This window comes from Cetorhinus maximus, chromosome 16 (assembly GCF_964194155.1).
Source record: "Cetorhinus maximus chromosome 16, sCetMax3.hap1.1, whole genome shotgun sequence".
Taxonomy (NCBI): domain Eukaryota; kingdom Metazoa; phylum Chordata; class Chondrichthyes; order Lamniformes; family Cetorhinidae; genus Cetorhinus; species Cetorhinus maximus.
Window position 1 is genome coordinate 90,178,351 of NC_135894.1, and position 19,017 is coordinate 90,197,367.

At 38.7% G+C, this 19,017-nt stretch overlaps 1 protein-coding gene across 2 annotated transcripts in view; it reads right to left on the reverse strand.

The window, feature by feature from the left end:
* Window positions 1–1,053: 1,053 nt before the first annotated feature.
* Window positions 1,054–19,017, reverse strand: part of zbtb21 (zinc finger and BTB domain containing 21) — a 64,620-nt gene continuing 46,656 nt past the window's right edge. For both annotated transcript variants that reach the window (XM_078560340.1, XM_078560341.1), the window contains exon 2: window positions 1,054–18,520. In XM_078560340.1, coding sequence (XP_078416466.1) covers window positions 15,272–18,520 — 3,249 coding nt within the window. In that variant the 3' untranslated portion in view covers window positions 1,054–15,271. The remainder of the gene's footprint in view (window positions 18,521–19,017) is intronic.

Below are 19,017 nucleotides of genomic sequence, written 5' to 3' on the forward strand. Positions count from 1 at the left end.
AACTGCACAGTTATGGTGACCCAGGAAGCAGAGTTCCCTACACCATCACCTTCTCAAGAGATGTTAGAGATTGGCAATAAATGCCGGTCTTTCCAGCACTGCTCACACCCCATGAATGAATTTTAGAGAGTGCTAAAGAAATGCAACTTCTTGTTACTTTGCCTCAATAACATTTTTCTGAAATTGGTTCCAGTGCAGTAACTAGCAACACTATTTACAACTACATGTGCGATTCTATGGGGCACTATCAACAGATGTCCCATCACTCTGTCACACAATTAATTTTTCCTTTAAATCACGAAAAAAGATTCTTTAAGCGTTCACTACTAAACCTGCCTATGATCATTTATCACCTTGGCCAGGATTATTCACCTAGCAGCAGTCTTGGTTGGGATGGTGAGATGACAGTAGGCCTTACTGGTTGCATTTTCTATTATTTTCTGTAAATATGCCCAACATTGAGCAGGATTGTGGAAGGGGGTGATGGATAGAGGAGTGGGATGGAAGTGTTGCAATCACTGAGGACATGATTATTGTGATGGAGGGAATCTAGGATGGAAGAGTTATGTTGTGATTTTATGCTGTTTTGGGTCTCTTAAAAAATAAAAGTGGTTAAAAGCACAGTGGCAGCAGTGTGTACCATCCACAAGATGCACTGCAGGAATTCACCAAGGCTCCTTCGGCAGCACCTTCCGAACCCATGACCACTACCATCTAGAAGGACAAGGGCAGCAGATAGATGGGAAAACCACCACCTCTAAGTTCCCGTCCAAGTCACTCACCATCCTGACTTGGAAATATACCGCTGTTCCTTCACTCTCGCTGGATCAAAATCCTGGAACTCCCTTCCCAACAGCACTGTGGGTGTACCCACATCACATGGACTGCAGCGGTTCAAGAAGGCAGCTCACCACCACCTTCTTAAGGGCAACTAGGAATGGGCAATAAATGCTGGCCTAACCAGCGAAGCCTACATCCCATGAATGAATAATAAAAAAAAATAAAATTCCCCCTTAAATGCAAAATACAAGAATTAAAAAAGACAAAAATCTGTTAAGTTTGAAAACAACTCATTTATTACCATGTCTTTATAAATGTATTACACAAAGACATTGAAGTCAAGTGGTTAATTCGAGAGCAGAACAGTCAAAAGCCTAAAGCTATTGGTTAATCTTTGGTGTCTTTGTGAGCACAACTACTGCATGACAATGTACAATCGGTATTCTTTGTTTTGAAAATACAGTGCTTCAAAATAACCACACCCCATTTAGCAATTTTTTAAAAACTCAATTAATTTATAACCCTTTCTCGTCCAGACAAAACAAAAAGAGGTCCAATTCAGGTTAAAAGATAAGGAACTTGAAGCTTTGTACAGTTTAATTTTGTGCCTAAATACACAAAATAAAAAAAAAATCTAGAGGCCAGAACAATGACAAACGTTAGACTCTTCACAGATTTAGTCAGATTTTGCAGGTACCTTTTTGACTTCATTAGTAAATAAAGTTATAAAGTAGCAACACTTTTGATAATGAGTTTGAAAGGGCTCAAACAAGTTTCCTTTCTATGCAGTCAACATGTTCTGAGACAGAAAGAAAGCAACATAGATCAAAATGATCTCAAGTTTAAAATACATTCCACATGATCAGTAGTATAGTCTAACATTAAAGTTTTCAGATGGACACTGGCATGTAATGCAACCACTGTAAATACAAGTTGACATGCAAAAAATTCCAAAAGGTATAGTTATGATTTAGTTTTTTTAAAAAATGAATTGGGCAAACGAGCCAGGAAGAATATCAACTGTAAAAGGATTTAACAAAAACATTTCTACAGCAAAGAATCCTTAGGCATTTCCATTTCTTATACGCCAGAACTCGGTGAGACACTTGTGAATAAAAAGGGAGCTTTCAAGTGTGATAGGTCTGAACCTATCCTCACCCAAGGGCTACTAATGATAATGGACAGGAAAGCTGGTTAATTTTCCTCGTCCAGCCCAAGTGCACTGGTGGTCAGTTTTAGTTCCCAGCTGTTGCCCCTGGCACCAACTTCCTGCACAGAAAAATAAAAGCAGGATGAAATCTGGTCTTATTTGAGACCCTTAATAACTTTAGAAAGATGCATGATTTTTTTTTCATGAATTGGCTGGTTCAGAGTTCAAGAAGCCTGAACAAGACTGTAACTTTTACAAAGGCTGCGCTCTATTACAAGTCAATATTATATGTGTCGATGCTTTAATTCACTGGGCCTGCAGTGTTATCTCATAGTTTTTACATACACAAAATAACAGGAAATACAGAGGAAGAGCCATTAGATGGCAAACTGAATATTCTAAAAATAACCCTCAACTGAGTTAGTGACCATGTTGCACAATCCCTACCTGCACCCCCTCCCATATATATTTACATCATAAACTTGAAGATAAAATTAACAAGTGTACAATAAAAATAGTTCATGAAAATCAGAAGTTCTGGAATTACACTGCAGGCTATGTTTGAAAGACAAAGGCGGATTGGAGTTTAGGCCTAATGAAGGTCTACATAACATAAACTCATCTTTCTCTGTCAGATGCTGATCGACCTGCTGTGCTTTGCCACCATTTCTCCATTTTAAATGTCAGATTTCCAACTTTTGCAGTTTATACTCATCAACAAAAATAACTGTGTTTAAGTAGATTTACGGTCTGTCTCAGTCCCTCTAAAGGATAACTTACAAGTCCCTTCTTTCATGTCTGAAATAAATTCCATGTTCTCATGATCAATGATTTACTCCCTACATAATGATCTCTTCCGGACTGCTTGTTGCATTTTTGCACATTTTTAAAAGTATTGTACAAAATCATAATTTTCACATTTCACTCAAACTAAGTGTTCTTTTAAAAAATAAATGTATGTCCAGTGAGGAATCATGCCTCAAAAGTATTGTTGGAGGAAAAAAACCCTTCAGCATTCCAAAATCCACATCTACTCAAAACTGGGTGCAGTTTTATTTTAAAATGGTTAGTGTTCAAAGGGAAAAGCAGGATTTAAACATCTACATTTTTTTCACATGAAGTTAACTGAAATTATATGTCGCCATTTTATTTATTAAAATTTTTAAAAAGTCACGAAGTGAAATTAGTCAACAAATTGCATTTATATAACACATTCAACACAGTAAAATATCCCAACATGCTTCACAGGGGCACAATCAGACAAACTCCAGTTTCTGCAGCTACAATATGCACCATTCCCTACTCCAATATGCTAATTCCTGACTGAGAAGACGAATGGAGAATCAATGTTCCGTGTCTTCACCCAGCACTTTTTAGCTGAGTAGGTGGTACATAGCGATGGAGAATTTAGGCAAATGCTAGGGAAATTTATACATTTTTAACAAAATGGAGAAGGGAACGAAGGAGCATTGGAAGGCGACTGGATTATCAAATGCCAAGCCCCTGATCTCTTTATAGTGGCAGCCAGATGCCTTGCTATAGTGAGAATGCAGATACTTTTCTCAGCATAAAGAAAAAACTCAAGAGGCAGTTTACTCCAGCCCACTCTTGCAGGTGCTTTCAGAGTGGCACCAACAGAGTCTTGGAAAACTTCATTCTCCAGGTACGCTGCATGATTAATGCGAAACAGAAATTAAAAGGATACTTATCCATCTCCCACACCCTTCCTTTACATACAGTTCTGCAAACTTGTTCGAGTTTACTTCATCTCAAGCTTTCATATAAATTTTTAAAAAGTGGTCAGTTTTTGCTTGTTCTAGGGTATAATTAATGAATACTTCATTGACGCATTTAACTTCTGCCCTTCTAACAGTTCATGGCCTTATGTAGTAAAATAGGAATCCAAGTGGGGAAAAAGTAGCACAACCATCACTTCTGTTCTGGGTACATTTCTGAAATCTCTGCATTGGGACAGAAAACTCCAAATGCTAAGTCCTGGAAACAATTAGCTGAGATAGTTCATTCTGGTATTTCTCAGGTGGGAAATTCAAACCTTATGCTGGCAAAAAGCGTTGCATTACAGTTGCACAGAGTTCAATATCACATAGGGTGAGAATGGGGTTAATATGAGAGAAACAAATGAAACGTGAAGAGGGTAGTAGAATTATGATCTTTTATGTACAGGATAGAAGCAGGGCTGGGATGTGACCATTACTCTCAAGTTCAGGGACTTGTACTGCTCCTGATAAAGTTCAATCACTGGGATAACAAAAACCTTCACAGCACAAGGCATTGAAGAAGCTGGGGGAGAAAATGACTTGTTTAAAGAAAAACTTTCAGTGTCCAGTTTAAATTAGGTTGGAAAATTCTGGCTAACCCACAGAAACCTGTGGACTGTCTAGAAATGGAACAATTGGCAACCAAAGCAATGGGGTTTCCAGAATTGATAGGTAGCCTCCTTTCTAGACAATTTTGAGCAGCATTGACAGGGAACATAAATAAATACAGACTGGTCCAGGCCATCTTATCCCACCCACCTAACTTGTAGGAAGGGAACACTGAAAAATTGCTGAAATGGAGAGCGTATGTGGAGTATGGTTATAAGCACTGAACTGCATGAGAAACACAGAACCTTTCTTCATGGTCTGGTTGTAATATGAATCATTTAAACAGGAATATATCATTTTCCCCCTTTCCCAGCAGGGGGAAAAAATCATCAAAACATTTCTGGAGAGAAAAAAAAATGAAAACCATCTGTCACAATATTGAAAAACACAAAAGTTAACTTTTTTAAAAAGTCACTGCAGAGTCATGTTTAGAAAAGTAAAATCTGAAGGAAATAAAGTTACAATAATTAATCCTGACAAATTTCTATAAAAATCTCTTACAACTATACCATCCCAGGTCCCAAAATCAATAACAATTTACTTTCTTGTTATTGCATAGCCAAACATTATTATTTCAAACAGGGACATATTTAACTAAGTACAAATACTGCAATACATTCATTGAATTTCTAAAAGAAGAACATTACATTACACCTGTACGCCATTCAATTGTGAAACTTATCCGCAGGCACTTAGATACAACAGTCATCCACCTCTCTATATATGCAGTGAATCAATCAAGTTTAAATAAATGATCCAAGTCCATTCACCTGTTAAATTTTGTTTTCTGAGGGACACCAGGACTGTGAAATAAATACCTTTTACCATTTGACAATAAGTTTCAGCATCAAGCATTCCAAGCTCAGTGACAGCACAGACTGGGTGCAGAGCATAGAACTATCTAATCTGCATCACAATACATTCTGACCCAATCTCAAAGAGCACTGATGTGATATTTTCTCACACCCACCAACTTGATGACCTAAGAATATCAATTTTTAGTGCAAATCTGCAGGCAGTTTAGTGCTGAGTCTGCACCTACTAAGAATTGGGCTGAAGCTACCCAAATACATTTTCAACTAGGAACATGACTGGCAGCACTGAAAAGGGGAGACATTTCAACTGTATGCATTGAATTTGCATCCAGGTCCCAGAGGTGAAAGAAGAGTGATAATTCATGGAGCGACCTTACCCCTGCCACCTCCCTCAATTTCCTACACCAGCATTCAAAGTAGTTTTCATTGGCTTGCTTTGACTGAACTAGGCCAATATTTTTGGGAGTCGTCCCAAGTTTTATATATATATATATATATATATAAAAAAACATGGAGAACGTGCAGTCTGTGACACATTAAAGTGTTTGCATGTACCAGAGACAACACTACAAATGCAAATGTTGTGCAATAAACTGTGAGATCAGACCAATGTAGTGTTTATGGGCACTCCGCTTAATAAAGATAAGTCAACTTTGAAAACAGGTTCACATATTCATAGGATATGATTTATAGTTAGTGTCGATATGACACTGTACAGGAGCTTCATCACATACCATATTATTGTACAGTACAATATAAAAGTAAAAATGAGTTACACCGATTGGAGAACCTATGCGAGCACAATCTATGGTCTGAAATTATCTAGAACATATCTTCCTAATACATTGCTATAAACAGGAGTAGCATTATAGGCATTAAATTGCAAACATCAATTCAGAAAAATAAAATTTCTGTAAAAATATAGAGGTTTAAAATGAGACTGCCATTTGATTTGTATTAATCTTGGAAATGTAATTATACGAATTAATGGGTGCAATTTATATAGTTCAAAATTGTAAAAGAGAAAGGAGAAAACAAGATCTTGAGAAGAAATGTGGAGCATTCATCCATAGGTTCTGAATATTTGTGGTCTTATTCAATTTACAGCCTTCCCTGGCCAAACACACTGCATCACAATTTTTCCTGCAAACATCATTAGTTTCCCTGTCCCCTCTTCTGAATTCTTAAAATATGCCAAAGAAAACAACGTCAGGAGTAATTTTGCACTCTTGGCAAGGAATCATGACCCACAGAAGGCTGTGGGTTCAAGTCCCAAACCAGTGATTTCAGCACAAACATTTAGGCTGACAATTCTGAGTTGGAGCACTGTCAGAGGTGTTGTCCCATGGTTAACATGTGAAACCTAGGCCCTCCCTGCCTCTCAAGTGGACATAAAAGATCCCATGGCACCGTTTTCAAAATGAGGAGAGTTATACCTGATGTTCTGGCTAAAATTTAGTCCTCAACCAACATCAATAAATTATCACATTGCCGTAGGTTGTGTCCAAATTGACTGGTGTATTTGCTACATTACATAGGAACCTCATAAGAGAAGTTGGCCATTTAGTCCCTTGAGTCTTTTCTGTCAGTCATTCAATGAGATCATGGCTGATATCTTGTACAATAGTGACAACACTTCAAAAGTGTTGTACTGACTGTAAAGTGCTTTAGAACATCCTGAGATTGTGAAAGGCAGTACATAAATGCAAATCTTTATCTTTATCCCCAGACATTGGAAATTTGGATGTGCATGACGTATAGATCTCTGGCCATTTAAGATAAGCATTGGAAAATTATGTGCAATGCATAACCAATTTCCTGATATGTTGTAATGTCCTCCAAGGTCCTATTCAAATAAAACTTCTTATAAGATAGTCATTTTACACACAGCCAATCCCAATGTCAAAGGGACATGGTACAGGGTAAGACCAGAGTTTTAACCCCACAATCTAGAAAGTTACGGCTGCTTTATACAATGTATTACATTTTATAAATGGCATAAACTCAGACTATTACATAATATTTAAAGCACAGTTAGAATTTCTTTATATGAAAATATTTGAAGTCATCAGCCACATGATCTTGTATAGTCAAAAACATCAGGGTTGATCAAAGTAAGGACCAAAACTTTAGTTTAAGAGTTTGACTATCAGATAGATGAACTTTCTTGTCCTTGAGTTTGATGTTCTCAATATTTGATGTGCTTCGCAAGCCCACAAAAAGAATTTTCCCTCAATAAGATCACAGAAGGTAACGTTGAGGGGGAAAATAAAAGTATCTTTCATTTCTAGAATAAAGTGCAAGCATCAAGCACTCCCAGGTATAACGCAGAGATACATAGCAAAACTTCAACTACACTCACAAAACTGTGTCTTAATACCACCCTCAGAAATGCAATACCTAATGCAGCAACATGAATTTCCTACACCAATTATCTTGTGGCTTCTCTTGAGTGAAACCCAATTTTTGCTAATCTGTGGCAGTTTGCATTAATGACCTGCATTCACTAAAAATTAGATAGACTTTTCAAAGCTCACCTTATGTGGAAACTTTTCTAACAAGCTAGATCAGTTTCTGCCTCCTTACATTACATTAACAGATATTGGTACTTAATTCCATAAAATTCCATACTTTAAATCCTCTTCGCAAACAATTCTACATTCTATAACACATCTCTTCCCACTCATTTCTTCCCCATGCTCCAATTATTCAAAAGAGACAAGCTACTAAAATAGTTGTTTATACCAAATACCATCAAACCTGCAAACCCTTGTTTTCAGTCATTTCTCTATTACAAGATAAATGCAGATGAGTTAATCCCATTTGGAGCATCTTAATTCAATCCAGCAATCTTAATACTCTCCACTGTTTCTTAAAATAATTCCAGGGTTTTTACCTCCATTACTCTATCTGGAAGTTTATTCCCCACAATGATCAGTCTTTGCTGTGAAAAAAAAAATCTAGTGAAAGTTCTAAAGTTACCTTTTACTAGTTTCAATTTGCTTCTCCTAGTTCTACTTTCAGTTTAGCTTTTAATATACGCTTAACAATCTTGGATGCTGCCATAAGATTACCATTCAAAAGCCTCCTTTCCAGGCTCAATCCCAAGTCTTTCTTCATAATTTAGACCCTGTCACGAGGGAGCAGACTTACAGCTCTTCTTTGCATTGTCTCTTGCACTTAAATGCCTCCATTGCTTCTTGATAACTGGAACTCTATGCAGTATTCCAGGTGTGGTCTGGCTCGAGCTCTATACAGTTTGATCACTAACTCCTTTGATTTTTTTTACGGCTGTGTAATTTTACATTCTATTTTCATTGTTAATTGTTGCTCAGGATTAATTATTTCTTTGATGGCAAATGGAGCAGACAGCTAGCTATGGATTATTGGGCACAAGACAGTAACACTGGAAGCTGCCAGACTGCGATTTCACTGCATAACTGACATTTTATTTCAAAATACATTGTCATCATTTGCATTCATTTAACTTATTCTTTCTGGTAAGCGACTACTCTTTGAAATACTATTTAGAATGCCACAAAACTATATTTTCTCATGCTTATCTTTTCTATTATCTGAAACTGTTCAACTAAAATAAGCTTCAATGGCCTAGATGACAGCAGCCTCCCGATGATCAACAGAGCAATTAAGATAGCAAAATTGGCTCACGTAACACATGCAGCAGAGGCTTCATACATTGTCATGGTAGACTATTTTCAGAAGATCCGTGAAAATAATGGCCAACTTCATGACTTGGACCTAATAAATATATAATTTAATTTTCCTTCTCTCTCCCCATTGTATGTTTTCTCTTCTCCTTTCCTAAAGGTAGTCATTAATTCTCATTCAAAGACAACACAAACTCTTCAGTACCTTAACCAAGTGGCTACTTTTCACATGAACCTATAAAAGGTCTTCCAGATAGCTATTCCATCTCAGAAAAAAAAAGTCATCCATCATCAACCCTAGCGGTTTTCCAACATTGATCACTGGATTGTAACCAGAAGTAAGAGCCGTGTCAGACTTTCCTCTTCTTAGCCTGAGAATATTGAAGACAGCCACAACACTTCCAACAACTCTCCCAAATATAAATCAGCTAAGTCAACAGAAATCAGACCTAGAACTTTCCTGACCTCCTTAGTACCATATCACATGGCGCATTTAAAGGGGAGCCACAAGTTAATTTTTCTTTTGATTGACTGGCAATATTGCAAATAAAGTTTCAAATATGATTGCCAATCTGACCAAAGCTGGCATTATGATCTTTATCTAATCTAATTGTACACACCCTAAACTTTGAAAAAATGATTCTATACATATTCAGTTGTGCTTCATTGATACAATTTACTCTTCTTTTGATGCCTCCTGAGTTGCAAATCAGCTAATGCAACATTAATCAAGATGTATATAGAAAGCCACTTGGTATTTAACTGGTGTAATGTTATGAAGATCAGTTAATGTTAAGACAGTAGTGTTAAACCAAGCCACATAAAAGGATCCGAAGAATTTTTGAAGGTTCTCCTATCAGAAGGAATCATGGTATTAAACTTGGATACTCCACCAGTATAAACCAAAAATAAAAGTTGGGATAGTAAAGAATGTCTGCCACTGGCATAATTAAACTCTTATTTGCTATTTACACCACATGGCAAACATTTCTAAGATGGATCATCATTAACACACATTTTCTCAACTTGAGTCTCGCTTAGAAAAAGAAAACGACACATTCTGGAAATAGAATTTTAAAATAAAAAGTATGAGTCTTGCAAAATCACCCCTCCCCCACAGTTCCGACAAAAATTAAAGGATGACTGTAAGCATCACAAAAAATACTGCAGTGACCAACTGCCCGTGATATTCAAGGGTTAAGGGAAAGCTAGGATTTCAAAATAACTTGGCCAGAAAATTTAATATATGAGAAGAAGATGGAAGAATGTTAATACAAAATGTTATACTAGTGTTAAGATTTACTTCTGTTTGTCAGTTAAAGAAATATATTGTGAACTGTTGGCAGTCTTAATCTTTACTCTTGCTCAATATCAAACATATTACGAGGGAAGGATAAATGATCTTCCTTGAATCTTTTCTCATTAGCTGATTAGGTAAGAAAATTATTGGTCTGTGTCAAAGATTGGATGATTTGAAAAACTGAAAATATATACTGTATTCCCAGGAATTTCTACACAACCACTGTGCGCTGAACTGATCAATTGCAACTGCAATCTCAGGCTGGGGAACGCTGAACCAGCAGGTCATGCAACGTTTTCAGGAATTATTTCTGTTGCTGTTCAAAGTTGAGGTCTGTGGATTTTGTTGCAACTGGTGAAAATTCAGCTTTGCTATGATATTAGGTCAAACACTGTGTGGCAATATTGAAGGTCAGCTGGCAGAAGGCCTTTGGACAAACATGGTCAGGGCAAGCTCTCAAAGTTTCATCATAGCATGTGAGTAAAAGCACTTGCACAATTTTTTTCAATGCACCAAAAGCCTTAAAGGCACATTTCAACTAATTTTGGTTCTCTTACCAGATCAAAAGGAGAGAGGGTTTGATAAGAAGATTAATAAACTAGGATAAAAACAGAAAGTGCTGGAGAAACTCAGTAGGTCTGGCGGCACCTGAGGGCAGAGAAACAGAGTTAATGCTTTGAGTCGGATGACTCTTCTTCGGAAGTTCCGAAGAAGAATCATTTGACTCAAAATGTTAATTGTTTCTCTCTCCACAGATGCTGCCAGACGTGCTGAGTTTTTCCAGCAATTTGTTTTTATTTCAGATTTCCAGCATCTGCAGTATTTTGCTTTTATTTTAATGAACAAACTGGGTATATCTTTAAAAATATTTAACAGTGTATACATCAAATGATAAAACAAAACCGTAGCTTGGACTCTTGATTGAAAGCATGGTAAAATAAGTATAATGAAAGATGATCTGTTCTGGTTGGATTAAAAGGGTTATTTTGGGCATTTTACTAAAATAAATCCTCCTCTTTCACGTTTCCTTCCTCCTCTCCTGAAGACAGTCAACTTGTCAATCTTCACGCACGGCCTTGAATAGGCTGTAGGGGGCAGATGGGAGGAGGTAGGAGAGAGAAAAGAGAAATCACAGCCGAGCCCAATGTTGTCCTCAAATGTTCAGACAAGTGCAGATTTCAGCTAGGCTCACTGAATAGTGATAAACAGCAGGAAAGCAGGGGTGTTGTGGCTAATTCTAACACCTTGTAGTGCTGTCTTGCTAAAGATTAGCTGACTCAGCATACACCAGGGGTGAGCCTTGATTTCTTAGCCTGTATGATTCAGAACCACACACATATGTTTGAATGTTGTTTGCTGGTTAGTTAAAAACTGGAGTAAAAATGTTAATTTTAAAAGGCCACAGCGGACAGCAACCTCCCCCAGTGTTACTGGAATGTGCAATGGAAGAAAGGACATTCCATGAAACAAGCTACCTGTCACCAACTACAATGCACCTTGTCCATTAGAAGCTTCAAAATCATCCGGCTAAAGTACTGTACAGATTCTACTTACGTACAATAAACAAACATGGAAAATAAATAGCAGACTAGTCAATATCTGAGAGATTAAGATTTTGGGATGAAATCCCTCAGCAGGATAGAGAATAGTTCTACTGAAAGCTCTCACCTGAAACACTAATCATTCTTTCCTTTCCAAATGCTGATTGAATTGCTGCTTAATTCCATTACTTTATGTTTTTAATTTCAGAATTCCAGCATGTGTGTGTTTTTTTCCCCTCTTTTTATCTTTAGTCATCTAACCTGCTCCAGGAGTTCATATCTGGTTCATCAATTCCCTCTGTACACATAACAGATTTAAAACAGCAGCAAGAGCAAGGGTAGCAGTGAACTTAATGTATAAAAATGAAACAATAATAAAGTTACTCTGGTTAATATGGGGAAAATTTGCCAATCTTAATAATTTAAAAATTGCAAGTGAAATCAACACTATAGTGCATACAAACATAGTGATCAGTTTCAGCCATATCTCTTATATTAAACACGCCTTTCTGCAATTTAGATCAAGATCATGCTACTTTCTTCCCCTCTCCTCTTAATTCAGGGGATTACCTCTGACTTGCCTAGATAAAACCTCTGTACTGCTGTATGGATCTTCTCTGCTGCTTTGGAAAGAAACATTACATTGTTCAATGAATGTGTGTAACCAACTCTTTGACAGCATGAATAGAAATATGTTCACTTTTGAATATAGGCTGTCCTTACTTCTCAGAATACCAGTACTCTCCTACTGTATTCAGACCTAGTCATCAACTAGTGAAAGATTAACCAATGGTAAAGCGAAGCTAGTGCTGAAGGTTAGCAAGAACATAGTAAACCAGTTAATCATTAAAGCTATAATTAGTTAAAGGATCATAGCCAGGTTCCTTTCAGCAGATTGATACAGACATTTTCTTCAGCTGAATCTTAGAAGAATTCTTAATATATGGATTTGAACAACAGTATTAATTATGAAAAGAACCTTTTAAATTAAAAGACAACAACTGGGATTTTGTCAGGCTGATGCCCACCAGTTAAATAACCTACGGAGAACCCCCGTCAGTTCCATGGGAGAGGCCCAACAGAATCAAGTGCCCTTCAGGTATTTAGGTGGCTATCAGCGGGCCCTCCTTGCCATCGAGGGCCCTGACAGCAGAAGTCCCACACACCGAGAACTGCCAGCCAATCACAGACCGACAGTTTGCCGTTGCCACCAGCACCAGTGGGAGTGGTGGCAGCTGGCGGTGCTGCACCCACCAGAGGCCCAGGATCACCATGGGAGCCCAGGCCAAAAGGTGAGTGAGGGCAGAGGGTCGTGGGACAGTGTCCCCCATGATTAAGTGGGCCCAGTTGCCACGTTTCCCACTGCGACCGACAGCATTAAATCCAGCCGAATATATGCCGATACAACTCTCAACATTATTCTCCTATACTTCGATACACAGTTAACAAGGGAAGTTACAAGGAATAACAATTCATAAAGTTTTGCTGCAATAAGTGACAAGTCCAACCTGGAAATAGGATTTTTAAGACTGTTCTGCTGTAAACAATTTAATTTAATGTTCAGAGTAATATGCAGTACTAAATTCAGAAAACCAAGAATTAAGTTGAGAAACTCCAATACAGCAAACTGTATATTGTCTTTTAAAATAATAACAATTTATAAAATAAATGTTTAGTTATAACAAGGTGAATGGCTTGAGCTCCTCTTGTAACAAAATTAAATAAAGTGATGCATTGATAATCATTATATTACAATTTATGATAATCCTGTCAGTATTGCTGGAAGTCTTACTACCCTCAATTTGGGAGGATGAGAAAGACTCACTCTGAAGCATTTTATGCCAATCACAACTGGGTGCAGACTGGGAGGAAAAAAAACAAATGGTACGATTTTACATATCTGAACATACCAGTATAATGTTGACACAATACCATCCCTTTAGCGCAATACTGTCATATGATTCATATCTGAATGTCAAACAAAGGCAAAGCAGATGTCTTTGCTTTAGTTCCATTATAAACAAATTAATTACACGTGGCATTCTCTTAGAGCTGGAGTGGAGAGCGTCGAGGTGATAAATTTGAGCCACTGGCAGATTCTAAGGAAATCTAAATTCTTAGAACCTGGTGCAAATACAAAAGGCCACTAAGTCGCCCATTCTCCCGCACTGCACTTTCCCCCTTTCAAGAGTACATTCTACAGAAACAAAGTTAGTGTAACACTCCATTTCCTGTGCAACTACATTTCACCATTACCTTAATTTATAATGCAAAATACTTGTTTACTACAACTTGGCCTCAACAGTAACATTTGGCTCATGATTCTGAAGGACATATTCTCTTCCCTGATGTCACTTGTGTCATTACTATCAAATCAGCCTTTCACTCATTTTCAATTCACTGTACTTTAGTTTTAAAAAAATCCACAATCAGCTATTAATCAAACAGACCCAAAGAGGAGACATTTAAAAATTGCTTGTCACATGAAGGGGAGCATAAAGTGAGGGAATGATTGTACTTTACTGTGCCTGTTCTACTGTCCTAAGTGTAGCTCATGTCACCATCTTTCATGCTAAACCAGTGCTGAAGGAGGACCAATGTGGTTTTGTCTCTTTTCTCTTTAGTTTTAGCTCACACCATTTAGACACTCCTATTTGTTGCCTGCTACCTTTGGTCCTGGTCACAGTATAGGATTTCTAGAATGTCACTGTGTATCCAGCATGACAATGGAAGTACTTTTTCTTTACTAGATACTGTATTAAAAAAATCACAGGATGACTATGTGCACAGGGGTAAACATATGAAAGAGGATAATGTCTAGCCCTCTCTGGTTGCACATCAACTTTTGGAGTCATCTTGATTAAAATGCCTCTGCTTGCCTTCCATTGTGCTAACTGGGGAGGTGTGATTGACAATCAAGCTCCAGTTTTGTTTCCAATCTTCTGATTGGCTGAGACCCATCACTTGCAGCAAACCCCAATAATTCCATAAACCACTTACTAGTAATGCCCATGCTAACTGATCCTTGAGCTACAGGAGAAACCTTGGGCCTTAACTAGTGTAGAAATCACATTCAGAATCAAACCTTTTCTGTGCTGAAAAAAGCTAACCAAAATGGCCACATTCTTCATTCCCACTGTCAGTCTGCCAAAATGGCTGAACCAGTGAAAGTTAACCGAATTGCTGTTAATGGAATACAATTGCTTTGATGAAATTACTGAAGCCCCACATATATTACTGAATGTTAAAAACACGCGATAAAGGATCCATCTCAATGCATGAGTTGGTTCAATGGTATTAATCCAGTCCCATTAAAACAATGATTGTGTAACACTGGCAAAGTCCCATCATATAAAAAATATGCTTCCACGTAGCACCCGAGTAACAAGTGTGGTGATTTTTAAAAAAATTCTAGGTTTTACTTTGATCCATCAGTAATACCAATTCCATATATTACTTTTCACCTTTCTTATCCAACTCTCTTTTTTCCTAAACCTTCGGCGAATGGATTGTACATTATATTGCCATGTACACAGTCCTTGCCCATGGCGCAGCTTCTGTTTCCAGGTTATCTTTATAGATTAATCTGGTGGAATCCCAAATAAATCACATGAGACTGAAATCTTAATTTTAGTTGTGAGTCTGTTCATGGCTCCACAGACTGAATGCAGTCTTGAAAGTCCTATGGCAAAATTTGCACATGAATGGCCTTTCGAAGGTGGCTGCTGCCAGAGGAGGGGCATGGGAAAAAAGTGTATCTGCTGCCTGCGGGCTACCCGACTTGTCTGAATGATTTGAGGGCTGTTCAGGCTCAGGAGACTGCTCATTGGGTGGCGCAGGCAGTGGTGGTGCAGGGGGAGGTGGACAAGAGGAAGGACTCCTTGCAGGTTTAGAAAATTCAAGACGGTCTGCAGACTGAGAGATATGAGACTGAAAGTGGCTCCAGAGACGGAAGTTGGTACGGAAGGCTTTATGGCAAACGTGGCAAATGAATGGCTTAACAGCACAGAGCAATTCCTGATGGCGCTCCAGCTGCTTGTGTATTGTGAAGATCTTGCCACATTTTTCACATGGCCAAAGACCACGTTCTCCTTTGCACGTTAGATCCTCCGGTTCCCCACTGCAACTGTTGGATTCAGATGCCACGTCTTCCAGATGGATGGGATTTGTGGAGACTACGTCAGGTAGATGGTTATCTTTAGTGCATGTATTTCTGCGGTTAGAGACGCTGAGATCTTCAGGAAAGCAAGAGGAATCTTCAGAATCAACATACATTGGTTCTGAAGAATCACTACAGGCGTCGTCCTCTTTTGACGTACTCGGGCTGGCTATAGAGTCCTCTCCTATTTCAGTTTGAACCTCTTTGGGCAAGACACCATTGTGACATATTGGATCTAAATTGGATTGTTCCACTGGGGCCATTGTGTTTTCATTGTGAACTTCAATTTGATGACGCCATATGCTGAAAGACGACTTAAATGTGCGTTTACATTCTAGACAGGTTAGCTTCTTGTATTCGCACTGACTTTCGTGCTCCTGCTTCAGTTCTCTGGAACAGAACCTAAGGCTGCAGTAACAGCACACTGTAACATTCCTACAGATCCTCTCATGCTTTGTCTTCTCTGCCAGTGAAGACATCTTGGTATTACAATGTTCACATTGATGTTCAATACTATCCTCACTCACATTTTCAGTAACACCTTGTTCTTTTGATTTGAAAGCCTTGTTATAGAGCTTGCAAACAAAGGGCTTCTCACCTGGGTGGGTCTTCATGTGTTGCCTGTAACGTGAAAGGAAACGAAACAGCTTCCCACATGTAGTGCAAATGTACACTCCTTTGGTTGCTGATTTCAAATTCTTTTTGAATCCTTGTTCTGACCGCAGGCCTGGGTAACTATGAGAGACTTGCCTGCGCCGTAACTTGTGAAATAGAGCCTTCTTGATCTCCCTTTCGCGCATCATATCGTTCAGTTTCTTTTGAAATTTTTCTTCTGGAACTGGACTAGAGCTGGTAGCCGCTGATGGGTTGATAACCACTCCATGTTGAGTCTGGCAGTGTGTCCAAACTTTGAAGTTGGTGAGAAATCTCTTGTGGCAGATATCGCAGGCATATGGCTTATCTGGATTATGGTACATGTCAACATGCCGGAAAAGACCTGCTGTAGATCGGAATATCTTGAAGCAGGTCCTGCACTTGAACTGCTTGCCAGTTATTGCTGATTCAGACTCAGAATATTCATCCTTGTTCTCATCAGTCTTCGACAGATCAAGATTAGTATCATCTGCTGTAGGGCTTGAACTTTCCTCAAAGTTCTGTGGTATATTGGGAGAATGTTGGAAGGCTTCTGACTTCTCATAGGAAAACTTTGCATTTTCAGCCTGGAACCTCCTTTTCACTGGCAGCATTGATGTTCTTCTGTTCCTCTCTACATTTTTCACAGCAAACTCCTTACTAGTAGATGGTGAAGTTTCTCCCACAGTAACCCTAATTATATCGGAAGTATCTGAGACAGGACTGGAGGGTTCTGTTTTTATTTTAACAGCTGTTGGTATTGAGATGGGATCAGCTTCAGCAGCTTGAGATACATTAAGTTGTCTTGGTCGACCAGGCTGATCAACCTGTGGTTTTTCCTTTAGAAGCTGCTGCTTCATTGAGTCGGTCACTGAGGACTTTTGGGATGATACATCATACGTTAACTCCAGTGGTTCTCGTTTACATATTTGTGAGCCGTAGTTCATTTTTAGGTCAAGAGAGGAGGAGTAGGAAGGAACTTGGCTATCCATGGACAATGACCTACGAAGGAGACTTTTCACCAATGGACCACTGCTGACAACACTCTGGCTATTAAGTGGAAATCTTGCAGGTTGAACTGTGGGCCCTACTTTGGCATAATATAGCAAATTACTCTCTTCCATTTTGCCAATATTTACCATGTGTCCAGATTTCTGTTGAGAATATGAAAGTCCTGTGGTTCCATGAAATGAAAATGCAGGTGAAAGTTGTGGCCTAGATAAAGACTTTCCATTCACCAATAGGTCAGTCAGACTTTGCCGTGTATCAGAAACACTGCCAGTAAAACTTGTGGTGCCATCCACGCTCATGGAATTTCTCCTATCGCACCAAAACCTCATTCTGTTTTGATCTTCCAGAGATTTGAAGGTTGCACGGAATTTAGTGTCAGCTAAAGCCACACGCATATCTTTTAACAAAGGTTGTCCTTTATCATCCAATAGATGAGTTGCATCAACATCTCTGGATACAGCATTAGAATTTGCTCTTAGGGCATTCATCAAAGATGAGGACTTAAAACTGTGGCTTGGATCTTCCTCTGATGGTCCTTTTTTCTGACTTGAATCCCCTCCCTTTGTTTCAGAATCAACATTACTTTTGTCAAGGTCAGTGCGACTCTGACATACAATCACACTCCGTGGCTGGGAACTACTTACATCTTCACCAACTTTACTGAGCTTTTTAACAGGATTTGGGGTGCAGGAAATCTGAGGTGTCTGTGATGGAACGCTGGTCAGAAAAGAGATACCGAGGTTGCCACCGAGACTGTGGATAGCTGCAAGGCTTTTCTTCTCTATGAAGAGGGATGAAGAATAGATGTAATTCAGAATATTCTCAAAGATAGCTGCTTCACAGAGGTCCAGCTGGAAGACCGACTGGCCTTCATTCTCCTTCTTGGTAAACAAAGCCCGGAAGTAGTCACTGCTGGCAGCCAGAACGTTCTTATGAGCCCGGAATTTATGGTCACCAACGATTAGGAGCACATCACACAGCTGGCCTTTTAGACGATCCTCATTGAGTGCGCTCAGGAGAGAGATGGCATGTGCTGGATTGATGTAGTGAAGTAATCCTTCCATGGTCTGCTCCACCTGCAAGACAGCAGCAGAATAACGAATGTCAAACTTGGAGGAGTTAACAGAAAACAAAAAGTATGAAAGCATCATGATAATGTAACAGCTTTGAAATGAAGTTTACAGACAATAAACATTTATAGATCTGGATTCCAAGAGTGCTGGTGGGGGCGGGGGGGGGGGGGGGGTTCTCAATATTTTCCGTCAGACACTAGAGAAAAGCCCATAATTATGCATGTGAGCATCTTAGTTACCCTGCTTTAAATGGTAATAGAATGACAATGAACGAAACTAAGAAAAATAATAATTTGGAAATGTTCTTAAAGTTGCATCACTTTCTGTTAAATATTTAAACCAGGAGTGTATGCCAATCCTCCCACCCCAAAGCTAACACAAATTTATGTCAGTATTAGCATCTCAAACACCCTAAGGAGTTTTCTCATTTTGTGCACCATCGACTGTGAATAATAAATATATTGGAGTGATTACAATACTGCAATCTGAGCAAGGGTTTG